The sequence below is a fragment of the Euprymna scolopes genome, chromosome 41 (genome assembly GCF_053919585.1).
Source record: "Euprymna scolopes isolate OS-2025 chromosome 41, ASM5391958v1, whole genome shotgun sequence".
In the NCBI taxonomy this organism is placed as follows: Eukaryota; Metazoa; Mollusca; class Cephalopoda; order Sepiida; family Sepiolidae; genus Euprymna; species Euprymna scolopes.
In genome coordinates this window covers 67841927-67858530 of record NC_136522.1, presented here as the reverse complement: position 1 = coordinate 67858530, position 16604 = coordinate 67841927, and the positions used below count along the sequence as shown (strand labels likewise).

General features: G+C 33.1%; 1 protein-coding gene across 1 annotated transcript; it reads right to left on the bottom strand.

Annotated features, from left to right (window-relative positions):
• Positions 1 to 2507: 2507 nt before the first annotated feature.
• LOC145266594 (exosome complex component RRP46-like) lies at positions 2508 to 16505 on the bottom strand. The gene is made up of 2 exons (XM_080122445.1): positions 16394 to 16505; positions 2508 to 4119 (listed from the first exon to the last, which is right to left on the bottom strand). The coding sequence occupies exons 1-2, from the start codon at positions 16484 to 16486 to the stop codon at positions 3457 to 3459; spliced, it is 756 nt and encodes a 251-aa protein (XP_079978571.1). The 5' UTR covers positions 16487 to 16505; the 3' UTR covers positions 2508 to 3456.
• Between the last annotated feature and the right edge of the window lie 99 nt (positions 16506 to 16604).

The window sequence follows — 16604 nt, the reverse complement described above, 5'->3', positions numbered from 1 at the left end:
AAACATGTTTCTCTTAAAATACATTCTTTTTAAAACATGTTGCTCTTAAAACACACTTCTTTTAAAATACATTGCCCTTAAAACACATTTCTTTTAAAACACATTGCCCTTAAAACATGTTGCTCTTAAAACACATTTCTTTTAAAAGATGTTGCTCTTAAAACATACTGCCCTTAAAACACATTGCCCTTAAAACATACTGCCCTTAAAACACATTTCTCTTAAAACATGTTGCTCTTTGTTCTCAACATGATTAACCTTCGACCATCACCTTCAACTCTGTTTAGAGAGAAAGATAAAATGAGAAACAAGGTTTTGCTTTTTAGAAGAATCAGTTTAAACAATATAGTTGGCGATAATACTAGGGCATGACCAACCGATTGATCGAATGGGGTCTCTCCGACCTCGTCTTTAACTGAAGTAAAAACTGAAGTGGCCTGTTGCAAATCACGTGGCAGTTCATGCAATAAGGTCACAAACGGCTTTGCAACCAGGACCCAATCCTAAAGCTTCATGGCTTGCTACTCATAGCCTACACGTGACTCTGTTTTCAATGGGGATAACTTTTCTGCATCGGTTTGCAGTCAGTGAATTTGTGGCACCACAGACAGGACACACTCATCTTCAAGTCCAATGTCAACAAATACTTGTCAAACTGCATAGTGCCGTACCAAAGCATCATTCACCATATGTGGATTGAACCGGCTTCCTTTGTAGACATTTATGCAGACAACACCACAATCTATGGCAACACTTCAAAGGCCAGCAATCTCCAAGGTCTTTCTGATTCACTCTCTCCTGATCTCGAGCACATGACGCAATGAGAAAAAGATGGTTGATTTTAATGCGTCGAAAACTAAGCTTCTCTCCTTTCAAAATAATCGCTCTGGCCCTACATCAAGCCCCAGTTGAAATGAATGGCTCTTGTTTTGGAGAAACATGATGTCTTGACAAACTTCTGAGACTGACCTTCACTCCTGATCTTAAATGGAACGCATACATCAAATATGTTGCCAAGATCTCAAAGCTGGGAATGGGGCATACTACCGGATGCCAGATATTAATCGAAAGATTTTTTTTTTAATATTCTAACCGCAATTGTTTGAACCTCCCTCCCTCCACCCTTTAATCTAAAATTAATGTACCTATCATTTTATGTTTAACATCTCGGAAGTTGGTTGCCATGTCCAGGATAATAATAAGCATTACAGACAAGTCCCCACAACCCAATTACTCTCCCCACCAAATGATCTGATCGAAACAGTGTCAAGTGCTTATTTAGAATTACACTTATTTTAAAAAAAAAAAAATTCCAGAAAAATCTTTGTTCTGTAACGAGTATGTATCTCAAAGCTGTCATATTCCAAAAATCATGTAAATGCAGATGACACCACAATCTATTGCAACATACCAAATGCCAACAATGACCAAGATTTCTGATTCCTTCTGATCTTGAACACGTGGCGCAATGGGGGGGGGGGTAAAGGTAGCTGGTTGCTTTTAATGCATCTAAAACCAAGCATCTCTCTTTGTATCATAATCGCTCTGACCCCCATCTGGTCCCAATTGAAATAAATGGCTCTCGTCTTGGAGAAGCATGATGTCTTGACAAGCTTCTGTGACAGACCTTCACTCCTAATCTGAAATGGAACACATACATCAAATCTGTTCCCAATGTGGCTGAGAAAAATGGTTGGATCACTCTACCGCTCTAGAAAGTATCTCACTGCCGATGCAATCCTCTATATCTGTATGAGATCCAAGTACATCCTAAAATGTTACTTCATCTAAATAGGAGCTCCTCGGCGTGCCTTATTCTGCCTTGACAGGGTTCAAAATCTGCTTCAAAACCTAGTATACGATGCCCTTTTCTCTTCCTTGAAACCTCTTTCCAACAGAAGAGACATTGTGAGCCTGGCTCTGCTCTATTGTTATTTTCATGTCAAGTGCTCGTATGAGCTCCAATCCCCCTCCTTGCCAAACTTTCACAAAAAAACACTAGACTAGCTACAACCACTATCAACAATTTCTCCCACTCTCTGCGTCTAAATGTAAACGCAGATTCCACAGACAAAGCTTTTTTCCTAGAACTGCCTGCCTGTCGAACACTGTTCCAGGTCTGCTTCCAGGCTGACTACTGTATGGTAGCCATCAAGTCTAATGTAAACAAGTTCTTATTGAGATAACCCCTTAAAATAATCAAATTGTTCTCAATTTACAACATTAACAATTACTACATTACAACTTTGCATTCATTAACCCTTATCCTTTAGTGGCCTTCGGGCCTTAATAAGTGGTAACTTCCTTTTAAAAAAAAGTTATCAAATTTTGTCCATTTCATTATTTCCAATACTCTCATGATATTACTTATCATTCAACAAACAATTCATCTATTTCATTTAACCTTTAGCCTCAAGTGGCTTTTGCCCTTAATAAGTTATGATTGTTTGATACAAAAATAATATTGTTTAAATAAAAAGGTAAATAAAAAACAAGGAAACTGCAAATTAAAAAAATATGAAATTGTTTGGTTCTTGTCCAGAATTCCCCCTATATTAAAACCCAAAAATAAATAAACATTTGTAAGATGTATGTGGCCGTGAAAAAACAAAAATATCATATACCAAAAATTACGTAAATTAATCAATTAGTTTTTGTTTTTTAAAGAAAATCATTTTAAAGTGATTAATGGAAATTCGTAGGCATTACAACATAAATTTCATAAGTTTTGAATTGTTATTAAGTTATCTCCTTTGTTTTTGGAAAATTTTTTTCAAAATGCCTAACGAGACAGTCACTCTTTGGATACTTATAAAATTTGATTTTCTTACTTAAAAATAAAACTATCTGATCACTTTCCAGGATTTTTGGAATATGAATTTTGGACAAAGAACTAAGAGTTTATTTTCGTTTTATTTTTTTCAGGGGCAGACAACTCTTAAAGACGTTGATGAAGATGAAATTGTAGTGTCTTTACTTTTAGAACATTTTTTTGGAACTCATGGTTGGAGGCAAACAGGTAATTCACGATATAAAAAATGATTTATTAACGACCTGTTTCATAATATTTTTTTATATCCGACCGGATAATATGAATTTCAAGCACTCAAGAGTAAGAGAAGAATTACTGTCTTGCGATGCCATCTTGAAAATAATCTCAAGAAACAAGGGAGATAACTCAACAATAATTCAAACCTGCAATATTTTTGTTGTAATATCTACGAATTCTCATTAATCACTTTAAAATGTTTTTGTTTTTATGAAAATAAAACTACTTGATTAATTTATGTGATTTTTGGAATATGATATATTCGTTTTGTCACAGGTATATACATCATACAAATTTTTCTTTATTTTTGTTTTTTAACATAGAGTAAATTTTAGGACAAGAACCAATTGTTTTTTTTTTTATTTTTGAATTTTTGAAATATTTTTGCATTTTTTTTTTTCCACAAACTATTCTTTGGATAAATTCTTTTGCATAATTTCGCGATAGAAACTAAAAATTTCTGCAGACGCTGCTCGGCAAGCTTTCAGCGCTGTATTAAATTCTTCTTCGGTATATTGTCCAGTTGTGTATGTAGTCAAAATGTCCTGAGAAACACTGTCAAATGCAAACGTCATCGTCACCACGGCTGCTTCTTCCTCTTTAAGATTCGGATCTAAGATTAACTGACCTTCATTTGTGAAAGCACAATTTACTGCGGCTACCATGAACTTCATGTTCGTACTAGCATCAAGCAGAGCCAAATTGGCCAAATTTATGGCGCAAGCCAGCTGTGAGCCAGCATTCTGAAGTTCCTGGATTGTCAAGCTGACCGCCGAACGTGGATGAAGGGCGGTAAAGATGACAGACTCACATGTATTACAGATGATATTTTCTTTCAGTTTCTCGTTGCAGCCAGGCATCCCTGATTTCGGCCGATATGTGACCTCAACTGTGGCTCGATTGATGTGTTCCTTGGCCATTTTTACCTCAGCAGGACCATATACTGAAGCCATCATGCTTGTGTCTCCACACGAAAGACTGGCCGAACCGTCTGACCGCGAAAGGAGACTGAGCTCGCAGCTCATTTTCCGTAATTGTTTTGTTCCGATGTCACCATTCATTGTAAAAGTCTGCAAGAAAAAATAAAAACAAAATCATTTAGAATGAACATAGCTACTTGGCGCTGTCCGGGAGTAAGTAATTTATTTTATTTTCTTATCAATAATAATTAAATTAAAAACTAAAACAATCATTGTGATAAAACTTACAAAAAAATATATACAAAAAAAAAAACAAATACACAGGTTAAATCTTAAGAATAGGTATCCCAAACTAGCCTAGTTTAGGATGCGAAAACTGGTAAATAAAATTAAATTTCCCTTAACTTTAACTTGTGATGTCTCGTTTATTTTTTGGGTTATTTTGAAAAAGTTTTGATTTAAATAAAATTTAATCTTTTTGGTTTATATATAATTCTTTTTCTTGTGTCTTTAATAGTTTTTTTTTCCAGGTTACTTCAAGTTATGCCACTAATTTTGGTGAAGGCGGCTTTATTTTTTACACAAAAATATATTGGTGTTTTTCAAATTTGGTGCGCGTGATATTGTGAGTCTCTAGGTATAAAAAAAATAATACCACTTTAAAAAAATGGTCACTTATCAATATGGTGAGCTTAAAAAAGGGTTTTAAGTTGTTTTTCATAAAAAAATCCAACTTGAAAACTTCAGTGAAAGAAATATGAAAGAAATTCAATTGAAAAAATTCCGAATATCACACGGTTCTGTAGAGAAATATCTCCTCTTTAATAATCTGTTGGTGTCATATTACTGGGCTCATAAATCAGGGAGCATCACTAATAAAGTGAATGTACTTACACATCGAGATTTACAACTTAATGCCAAGTGACCGAAGTACGAAGTATCATGACGAAAATCAACTGTCAGCACGAACGGCTGCACGACCCAATGAAAACGTAAACAAACAACTTGCCTCACTATGGATTTGTTTTTGTTTATTAAAACTTATAGAAAGTTATTGTTTAAAATAATATTTTTAGTGCGACAAGCACGTCAACAAAAGAAATGAAAATTTACAATTTACAAAATAATGTCAGTTGTTTATTTTCTATATCTTCTTTCAAACTTTTACGTGTTCTTTGCTTTATCTTCTTTCGGTTGGATAAACTTCAGCATTGTTAAATTATCTTTTAAAAATTAAACTGGGTACATTTTAAATTAAAAAAACATTTTTAGTTGCGTGTGACTGTGACAGAAAATTTTTTTTTTTCATTTAAAAAAATGTGCCTCATTTCTTTGCTTATTTCTCTTATGTTCTGTCGAGCGTTTTTGATATATCCAACATTTTGTCAAATTATTTTTTTTATTAGACTGTACAGCTACATTACTTAAAAAAAAAAAAAATTAACAAAATATAGCTAAGTTTTAAGTTACGTGCAACAAGTCGTGTAAATAAAAAAATTAATTTCACGTAAAAATGTGCATTTTTTGGTTTATGTTCTATCAAGTGTTTTTGATAAATTTGAAAATTTTGGTAAATCATTTTTTAATTACACTCTACATTACTTAAAAAATAACTGAAAATATAATTAACTTATGTGCACGTGGCACATAAATGAAAAAGCTAATTTCACTGTAAAAATCTTTTTTTTTAATTTTTTTTTATTTAATAATTCCCGAGATGGTACTTCTACAGTTTATCGCCGAAAATGGAGATGCCATTTTTTTTTTGCACACCTGTTGTTCAAATCTGAGGGAGAAATCAGTATTTTAAACTATGACCAAAGTTAGAAATAAATAACAAAAAATTAAACTAGATAAACTTCCGGAAAGAACTATGAAAAAAAGTAAATAAAGAAAGTGAAAGAGAACATATATCCGTCATTGTTTAATTGAAAATGTTTCGATTTAATTAATGCAAACGGGAATGTTTTTCATGAAATGTATATATATATATATATATATATATATATATATATTTCTATTAATAAAAACAGAAAACGAAAAATTATTAAAAATAGAAAATGAAAAATGATATATTCACAATTGTCTAAACTGGGCTAGCGCCATTTGAAAACCAAAACATTTATAGTATGAAAATTTATCAAAATATAATTGTAAAAACATTTATTGAAAAGTTTGCGTAAGAAAATATAATTTTAATAAAACGATTTTGTAATGAAAACAACATTGGATTTTTAAAAAATAGTTTTTTGGGTTTTTTTTTTTTCCAAACAAATAAATAATTTTAATGAAAGATTTTTTTGAATTAAAGCAACTTTAAAGTGTCAACAAGTTGTCCTGGAGTGGCCTCTTGGCCTTGATAATGTGGTGATGCCTGTGTAAAAAACACAAAAAAAATTAATTTAAATGAAACTGAAAAATCATTATCTAGTTTAATTTTTTTTTTTTGTTATTCATTTCATGCTTCGGTCATAGTTTAAAATAATGATTTCTCCCTCGGATTTTAACAATAGGTGCACAAAAAAATGGTGTCTCCATTTTCGGCAATAAACTGTAGAAGTAAACCCCCCCCCCGAGACCTATATGCTCTATGAGGTGTTTTTGATAAACTTGAACTGAGATATCTCATGGTTGTGTTAGGTGTCAAAATCAACACCAGTGGAAATAAAGTTCAACTGGAAGCTACTTTCTCTGACTACTTGAGAAGAAATCCAGTTGATTCATTTCCACCTCCAAAGCAACAAAAAAATCCGTTAGTGAATCTGCTGAAAATTCAGATAACTCCTGCAGTTGTGATGAAGAACCATCTCAGAATATCTTCAGTTATGAGCATCAAGGATAATGTGTTGCTGTCTACTACGACACCAACTTTTACATTCGCCAAGTCATTGAGGTTATATCTGCATCCAGCGCTGTAATAAAATTTTTATCGCAAACCAAAGGTAGAAAAGATTTTTTTCGATGGCCTTTGTCAGATGACATTGCGCAGGTAGAGTCAGCATTTGTTTACAGATGGGGTTTTGAGGTAATGCCGGTTTCAAGTGATGGTAGGATTTGGAGTGTTCTCAATATATCTACCATAGCAGAAGCTTATGAAAGAATTCTGAGAGATAACCAATAAGGAATGGAATTGTAGTAAGAACTCTGCCTATAAAATATCTTGTTTACTTGTCTTTTAAGTTGAAAGTTTTTCATTACTTAAAAAAAAAAAAAAAATGACTTGTGACTATATGACTATAACAAAAAAAAAATGACTTGTGACTATGTGACTATAACAAATTTCTAAATCTTATTGTTGTCGGTTTTTTTTTTGGCAAGTTTAAATTCCCCAAAGTAAAAATAATTTTGTGGCAAAAAGTTTTGTTATTAGAAACAAGGCAAACATTTTTTTGAATTCCTCACCCAAAAATTAGTAAAGTTGCAAAGTTTCAAGCTTCTACCTCCAATGGCTACATTTTTACAGCAATTTCAGTAACGTATACTTTTGACTCATTTTTTAAAACCTTTTTTGCCCTTTTTACCAAATTGTTTGTTCGACTGCTTTTACATGATCCATAATTGAGTGGTTTTATCAATCTATAATTAAAGAAAAAATTATCTTGATCTCTAATGTGTTATGAATCATATTAAGAAGATTCAATACATTAGCTATTGAAATGAAATTGATATGAACAGTCAAAGTTGTATTTCCATGTCATATTTGCACTTTTTCTCCATTGGTAGTAGGATTTTGCTTAGTATTTAGGTTGGTTTCATCTAATAATTATTGCTTTCATTAGTATTAATTTTCATTTACCACAAGATGACGTTACATTTATAGGGATTTTTCACTTGTTAGTAGCTTACATTTTTAGTTATATACTATGAAATTTGGATTCTGGACCATGATAGCAAATTTTCAACTTTCCAACAAACTTTGAACGATCATAACTTGATGGCTAATTGAGCTACCAAAATAAATTTGGTTCTTTTGTTTATGGTTTACAAAAATCTATATGACCACATTAATTTTTTTTAGATATAATGAAAATAAAATTCTGGTTTGGGATACCTCTAAGAAATATGCGAGTAAATTTATATATATATATATATATATATATATATATATATATATATATATATATATATATATATATATATATATATATATATATTAGTAATGTGATTGATAATTTAAAATTCAAATTAGAATTAAAAATTAAAAATCTGTTTCATAAGACGGAACAACAACAAAGTCAATAATTTGTACGATCGTTTCGGAAACGATGTTTTTATTGTGATAGACATTAAGCCACAGACAATAATTTTGACAGATAGTTTTTTTTAAACAAAGTCTCCTCATCAGCAAAAGTATTGGGTGGGTTTTTTTTATATGTAAAAGACACCATAAATAAACCTAGCAATTTTTAAGTAAGGCAGATGTATCTTTTAATTGTTCGTCTTTTGAAAACCGTAATTATCGTCAAAGCATTCATTTGGATGTTGATTGTATTTGGATGTTGATTGTAGCTTATAAATGTACGAAGTAGCTCTAGGATATTTACCTATCGAGCTTATTATATATCTGAATTGCAACGAGCACTGTTCTTTTCTTGTATTTTAATTAAATTAGTAATTTTACTATCACATTAAAATACACTCTGCTCTTTAGACTACTGTTCTAACCACCTTTAAATTATATATATATATATATATATATATATATATATATATATATATTTATTTATTTTTTTAAAATCAATTTTCACCCCAAATAAGGCACAGTGCCACTTTAAAGTAGGGGGGTTACTATCGGGGACATAAGTTGCAGAGGTATTATGAAGGGAGATGAGTAGCAAGATGTTTGTTCACATTACACTACATATCAATACAGTTGGGAAAGCAGAATCCTGGAAGGGAGTTACAAAGTCTTGCAGTTCTGGGGAAGAAACTATTGGAATAAAAGGCTTTCTTAAACCTAGGGATATCTACTGTTAAGGGGTGGAACTTAGTTGCTTGTCAGGTTTGTCGGGGGTAGTCACATCGAGGAGGTACAAGTGCTTGTAGTTCGTCAGAGCATTCACCATTAAAGTACTTATAGAACAGGCAAAGGGATGCAACATTTTGTCGATGGGACAGAGGCTGAAGTCTAGATGACAGTTCAGGACCTATCAGGTTGGCGACTCTCTTTTGAACCCTGTCCAGGAGTGAGAGACAAGCAGCAGATGCACCAGCCCAAATTTGACAACAGTACTCCATGCATGGGTGAATGGTGGTCTCATAGAGGTACAGGATACTTTCAGGCGTAAGTAGTTTTCTAGCACGGTAGTGAGAGCCCACCTTCTTTGCAGCAGCAATGCTCTCAATGTATCTATTCCAGTTCATGTTCCCTGTAAACGTTAGGCCGAGGAGTTTAAAAGAAGTACTTTCAGGCAATGTGTTCTTGGCCATTGCTATTGGTGGTAGAGAAGCTTTCTTGTAGTTATTGAAGGAAACAAGCTTAGTCTTAGCAGCATTGAATGTGACCATCCATTTTTGCCCCCATTCCACTACAGATTGGAGGTTTTCATCTAGTATTTCGGCCATTTCCTTAGATATGTGTTCATTTGTTTTCCCCCTTGTGCTGGTTATAGAGAGTATTGTCATCAGCAAATATACCCATCTCCGAAACAATTTTATCAGGGAGGTCATTTATGAATATCAGGAATAATAAAGATCCAAGGATAGACCCCTGAGATACTCCCACATTTATATCATATTGTTTAGATGTACGACCGTCGGGGACAACTTGGATTTTTCTATTACTTAAGAAGGATTTAATTACATTATGTATTCTTCCAGTGATACCATATGATCTAATTTTCCTTAGAAAACCATCGTGCCATACCTATTAATATTTTTGTTTTGAGTATACTATTATCATAATAACTATTAATGAAACTATTTTTACTGTTCAACAAATTTGTTTCAGTTTCTAACCATTTATTATACATATTGAAATCAATTGCGTCTCTTTTTTTGCCGTTTGAATTAAACATTAATACGGTGCAAAAATGTTCAATAAAAAATACAACATTCTTCTTCCACAAACAGCTAAAAATACTCTTTCAAACATTGTTGCAAGGAATGAACGCTGCCCAAATTACAAATTTTCCAATTTTTCTCAACGTCTTCCATTTTCATTTTGACACTTTTTTGTGACCAAGAGCGGAGGACCACTTGAAATATAAAATATGAAATATTAAATACAAAAAAATAACATCATTTTCATGCTTCAAAAACCCTCATAACCTTGAAATCACTATTCTTGAAGCATACATGGACTTTTAACATTTTATATATATATATATATATATATATATATATATACCCAGCGTTTTACTTTTTATCATGAATTATAAAAGTCTTCCCTTCATGATTGCACAATATTTAAATCCTGTACTCCCCAAATAATAATGGTATATATATATCTATAATATAAATCTGAATGTCTGTGTGTGTGTGTGTGTGTGTGTGTGTGTGTCTGGTCACGAATAGGCTCCTATATGGTTGACTGTTTTAAAAAACTGATTACATATAATGATAGAAGATGTATCGAGACACAGGAATGGGTATGTTTGATCTGGCAGAATGGTGGTTCATTAAAATTGTGGGGTCTGCGTTGACGCCTGGTCCACAAAGTATGGAAAAAAAAAAAAAATAAAAAAACGTTTACAAGTGTTTTTGATATAGATGTACATAAGAATACTTTGATAAGTATGTTTTAACTTAAATAGGGATGGTATAATAAAATTGTCGGGTCTGCATTTGCACCTGGCTTCCATAAAATGGAAATAGGCACAAACTTTAATAAAGACTTTTCATATCTATCTGCGTAAGTATACTTTGATAATTATGTTTCAGTTTGAAGAAATATGGTATAATAAAATTATGGGGTGTTCGTTCGCGTCTGACCTCCATAGAATGGAAATATGTCACAAAGTTTAACAAGGTTTTTTAATATAGATCCACAGAATATTGTGATAAGTGTTTCAGTGTGTTTGGAGTAAAAGGCTTTCTTAAACCTAGGAATCTCTACTGTAAACTGGTGGGACTTAGTTGCTTGTCGGGTTTGTTGGGGGTAGTCACGTCGAGGAGGTACAAGTGTTTGCAGTTCGTCAGAGCATTCACCATTAAGGTATTTATAGAACAGGCAGAGGGATGCAACATTTCGTTGATGGGACAGAGGCTGAAGTCTAGATGACAGTTCAGGATCTATCAGGTTGGCGACTCTTTTGAACCCTGTCCAGGAATGAGAGATAAGCAGCAGATACACCAGCCCAAATGTGACAACAATACTACATATATGGACGAATGGTGGCCTTATACAGGTACAGGATACTTTCAGGCGTAAGTAGTTTTCTAGCACGGTAGAATATTTAAATGTATGTATGTATGTATGTATGTATGTATGCATGTACGTACGTATGTCTGCCTAAAACTTTCAACAGAGGCGATGGATTTTCACGAGATTGGTATCAATTTGAAGCTCAACCCTTCGGACCACAAATATTGAAAAATTGGCCAAAAACATTAATTCTTTCACCCTTAACTGGGCACTTTTCTACAGGGAGGGGTCTCTTTTTCTGCCGATATTTTCGAAAGTCATCGCCTCTTTTCGATTGTCTAGCTTTAATTTAAACCTATGTCACTTCCGGTTTGGCAATGGCCGCAACAGCTAACACATCATTTTTTTTTTTTTTTCGCTTTCTTTTCCTCTTTCACGGTACGGGTTCGAGTCTGCCTGCCTACTACCAATTTTTTTATTTTATTTTTTTAAAATTTTCCTTCTTTTTTTTTTTGCCCAACCAACACTCTTACACACACCACTTTCTTTTCCGCCTTCGTCTAGCTGAAACCACTATCAATAATTTCCCCCACTATTTATCTGCGCCTAAACCTAAACGTAGATTCCATGAACAAAGCTTCTTTCTTAGAACTGCACGCCTGTGGAACTCTCTTTGGTTTTCCTGCTTTCCAGCTGACCACAATATAGTCATCAAATTTTGTAAATTGGATTACTTAAGGGGATGGCTCATCAGGAACTTGTTTACATTGGACTTGAGGACGACCATATTGTAGTCAGCTGGAAAGCAAGGAAACGGAAGAGAGTTGAACAGGCGTGTGTAACATCGTACGTTCGAGCGCATAGAAAATAGCAGCAGCAGCGAAGGATGGCCAGCATGCGAAGAGATTAGCAGCAGTAGCAGAAAAAGGTGCGTATGCAAATTAAGAAGTGTGCTCGAGAAGAGGAAGGAACAAAAAGAAGAAAAAATGCAGCACGTGCTCGGGGAGAAATGGCTGGTGTGAGGTCAGAGGAAGGAGAACCATACATCAGGTAAGATGAACATGTGTCAGCAAGAGACTTTCTTAAGTGGTAGCGAAAGTAACAGAAATAAATGCTTTTGTTAAAAAGAGAAAAATACCAACTTGGGTTTATTTCTTTCTTTCCTTTGCTTGTTTGTAACGGAAACATTACATGTGCAGTTTTAAGAAAGAAACTTTGTTCATGGAATCTACGTTTAGGTTTAAGCACAGATAAAGAGTGGGGGAAATTATTGATAGTGGTTTCAACTAGGCGAGTGTTTTTCATGAAAGTTTGGCAAGGGAGGACCATAGATTGGAACTCAGTCGAGCACTTGCCATGAAAATAACGATAGAGCCAGTGACAGGCTCGTAAAATCTCTTCTGTGGGAAAGAGGTTGCAGGGAAAAGAAAAGGGCATCACTTACTAGGCTACGAACTCTGTCAAGGCAGGATAAGGTGCTTCTAGCAGCTCCGGCCCAGGTGTGTCAACAGTAGTCAATGGGAAAATGTCATGGTAATCGTTAGTAGTAGAAGTTTGGTAAATTGGATTACTTAAGGGGAACGGTTCATCAAGAAGTTGTTCACGTTAGACTTAAGACAACCATATTGTAATCAGCTAAAAAGCAGGAAAACGGAACAGAGTTCCACAGTTGTGAGAATCTAAGAAAGAATCTTTGTTCATGGAATCTATGTTTAGGTTTAGACACAGATAAAGAGGTGGAGAGTTATTGATAAAACATTTCCAGCAACTGCAACTGTGCTGACTCTGACCATATTGGCTTGTCTTTCCGTTGCAACACCATGAGAGGAACCCTGGTAACTGGGAAAACCTAGGTCTTCTTATCACCCGCCCAGACCTTTTTTTTTTTTTTTTTTTACATAGGAGTCACCATATCAAGGCCCAAAGCCCACTCGAGGATAAGGATTAAACAGTGTACAGTAGTCAATGGAACAAGAATTTAGGTTTAGACACAGATAAAGAGTTGGGGAAATTATTGACAGTGCTTTTGTCTAGATGAATGTTTTCTGTGCAAGATTGGCAAAGAGGACCATAGATTGGAGCTCAGACGATCACTTGCCATGAAAATAACGATAGAGCAGAGGCAGTTGAACCGATTGTGCATTTTGACATTGCAGCAGATAAAAAAAATGTGCATCACATTTTGCTTTTGCTGCGACTGTGGATTGCTTCGTAGTTATCTCCCCTGAGATACACAATGAGGATCTCCGTTATTTTTGTCAAAATTGGAAATATGTTCAAATTTTTACCGTTACGGAATTTGCGTTTCGTTCACCTGACTCTTTTTTTAAGAAGAATCATTGAAGTATTTCGCTTTCGTTTCGATGCAACCAAAACTACGATGAGGATTTCTGTTATTTTTGTCAAAATTGGAAACACTTTAAAATTTTCACCAGCCATGGTCAAATAGCTCCGCTGCGTCGTGGATGACTTGAGAAAGGCAAAGGCTAAGCAAATAAACCCGACAAAATTACCAATTCGAAGTCCGATAGGCGAAGGGTGAAGCACTGCAAAACATTTCCAGCAACTGCAACTGACCATATTGACTTTTCTTTCTGTTGGAGTTTTTCTGCAACGCCATGAGGGGAACCCTGGTAACTGAGAAAACCTAGGTCTTCTTATCACCCGCTCAGGCCTTTTTTTTTCTTTTTTTTACATAGGAGTCACCACATCAAGGCCCAGAGGCCACTCGAGGATAAGGGTTAAACAGTCTACAGTAGTCAATGGGACAATATTGTAGTAATCGTTAGTAGTGGAAATTTGGTAAATTGGATTACTTAAGAGGAGGAACGGCTCATCAAGAATTTGTTTACGTTGGGACTTGAAGACGACCATATTGTAGTCAGCCAGAAAGCAGGCAAACGGAACAGAGTTCCATAAGTGTGTCATTCTAAGAAAGAAGATTTGTCCATGGAATCTACGTTTAGGTTTAGGCACAGATGAAGAGTAAGGGAAATTATTGATAGTGGTTTCAGCATCCGGAGAATCAATTCCAGCTTCGAACTGTATAGCTGCAGCAGATGTAGGTGTGTCAGAAATTTTGTGAAAATAGTGAATAATTCCACCCCATCTTTCCAAGCTTATAACTCCTCGAAAAATGTAATTCAAGCCCTAATTTTTTTTTTCAATTAAAGGAGCAAGGACCAAGGTTTCATTAAAAAAAAGACAACAAAAAAAACATGTTTTTTTTTTAAAAAAGGTTTTAAACTTCGGACTTTACAGGTAAATTTCTAAAAAACATTACTTTTTTTTGTTTTAAATTTGAATATATTATTTATTGACCTTTTCTCTTCAATGTGTGATGTATAAGACTTTGGTACATAAATTAATTATTTACTTTTTAATAGATATTTCAAAATGGGAGGCATGAATTATTCGACCCCCTGTCTTTCCAAGCTTATAACTCCTCGAAAAATGTAATTCAAGCCCTAATTTTTTTTTTCAATTAAAAGGAGCAAGGAGCAAGGACCAAGGTTCCATTAAAAAGAAAAAAAAAGGAAAAAACAAATAACGTGGTTTAAAAGAAAAGGTTTTAAACTTCAAACTTTACAGGTAAAATTCTAAAAAACACTACGTTTTTTTTTGTTTTAAATTTGAATATATTATTTATTGACCTTTTCTCTTCAATTTGTGAGTAAATTAATTATTTACTTTTTAATAGACACTTGAAAATGGGGGGGGGGCGTGAATTTAAAAAAAAAAACGTTTGTCTAAAATATTATATTCGGTTTATTGGAAAGAACATAAAATTTCACATTGACCCTGAAAATATCGTAAAAATAGAATCAATAGAAAAATTTTGATAGATTTTTAAAGTTTAAAAATTGAAAAATATTGAGTTCGGAAAATTCATTACTGTTTTTAAAAAATATATATATATATTTCTATTACTTTTAAAACAACTTTAATAGTTTATTTTGGAAGTATAATCCATAAAGAAAATAAACAACCCACTTATAACAGAGAAATTACGAGATTTTTATATTTTATTCGCAGTTTCGTGTTGGGGGGTGGGGGTTGTATTACTGTACACATAGATTCGAAAAAGTTGTCAGAAAACAAATATATAACAAATAAATGTTATCAAAGGCAAGATAAGTTACTTTTCTACCAAACTGGATACAATTTTCGTGTTTTTATTCAATGTAACATGTTTATTCAGCTCGAAAAACATGCAGTGTTTACCGATGTATTGGAAAATTCAAAATATATCCAGTTTGAAAGTAACTTATCTTGCCTTTGATAACATTTATTTGTTATATATTTGTTTTTTGACAACTTTTTCGAATCTATGTGTACAGTAATACAAACCCGAAAATAATTTTTAAACGACTTAAGGCGGTTAATGTTAAATCGGTAGCATTACTAAGCTGATCAAGTAAGTTTGAATCATGGTGCACTTATCTGTCTCTACCTTTTTCCATGAGGCCGACACGAGACAATCCCTTTTTGCTTTAACACATAAATTTAATTTTCTTCGTTAAAAATAAAACTACTCGATGAATTTACGTGATTTTTGGAATGTGGCATCTTAGCTCCGTAACGGCGAAGTAAGTACATAATAAAGATTTTACTGTACTTTTTTTTTTTTTTTTTTTTTTTTAATTAGCTTTAATTCTAAATAAGAACCGGGGCCTTACTATGGATGGATGTACCAAATTAAAAAAAAAAAAAAAAAAAATCTAAACACGTGTTTTCTTGCTTGCGAATCAAGAAAAAAGTAAATAAAGTTTCCAACAGTATCGTCGCTATAATTAATTTAAATAAAATAATAATAACTAAAAATAATACAACTGATATATATAAGTATATATATATACACGCATGCATATATAGAATAATTTTGTTTTGTAAACAAAAATTTTAATTTATAAACGTGCGAAAATACGGATAATTTGAAACATAAATTTCACGTTCCTCGTTGGGAACATTGAGTGTGACTTTAACTAGTTTTTGTTTTGAAATTTAAACACTAACATAATTTATTGCCCCTTTTCCTATATTTTGGCGGTGATTATTATTTTTTTTCTTTTTTCACAATTAAATAAATAAATCTCTTTTCTTATTTTTCCAAAATACCTGATTTTTTTTTCTTTCTTCAAAGCTGGCCACGAAAACGGGGGAAACAAATATGCAACAAGCGTTGTTTTCGTAAAAAAAAAACAAACACATACACAGAAAAAAAAATCTTTTAAATTAATTTCTAATTTTACCATATCCTATTTTTCAAAATATAATTTTATTATTTAAATAACAAAAAAATAAAAAGTAAAAACATAAAAGTCGAAAA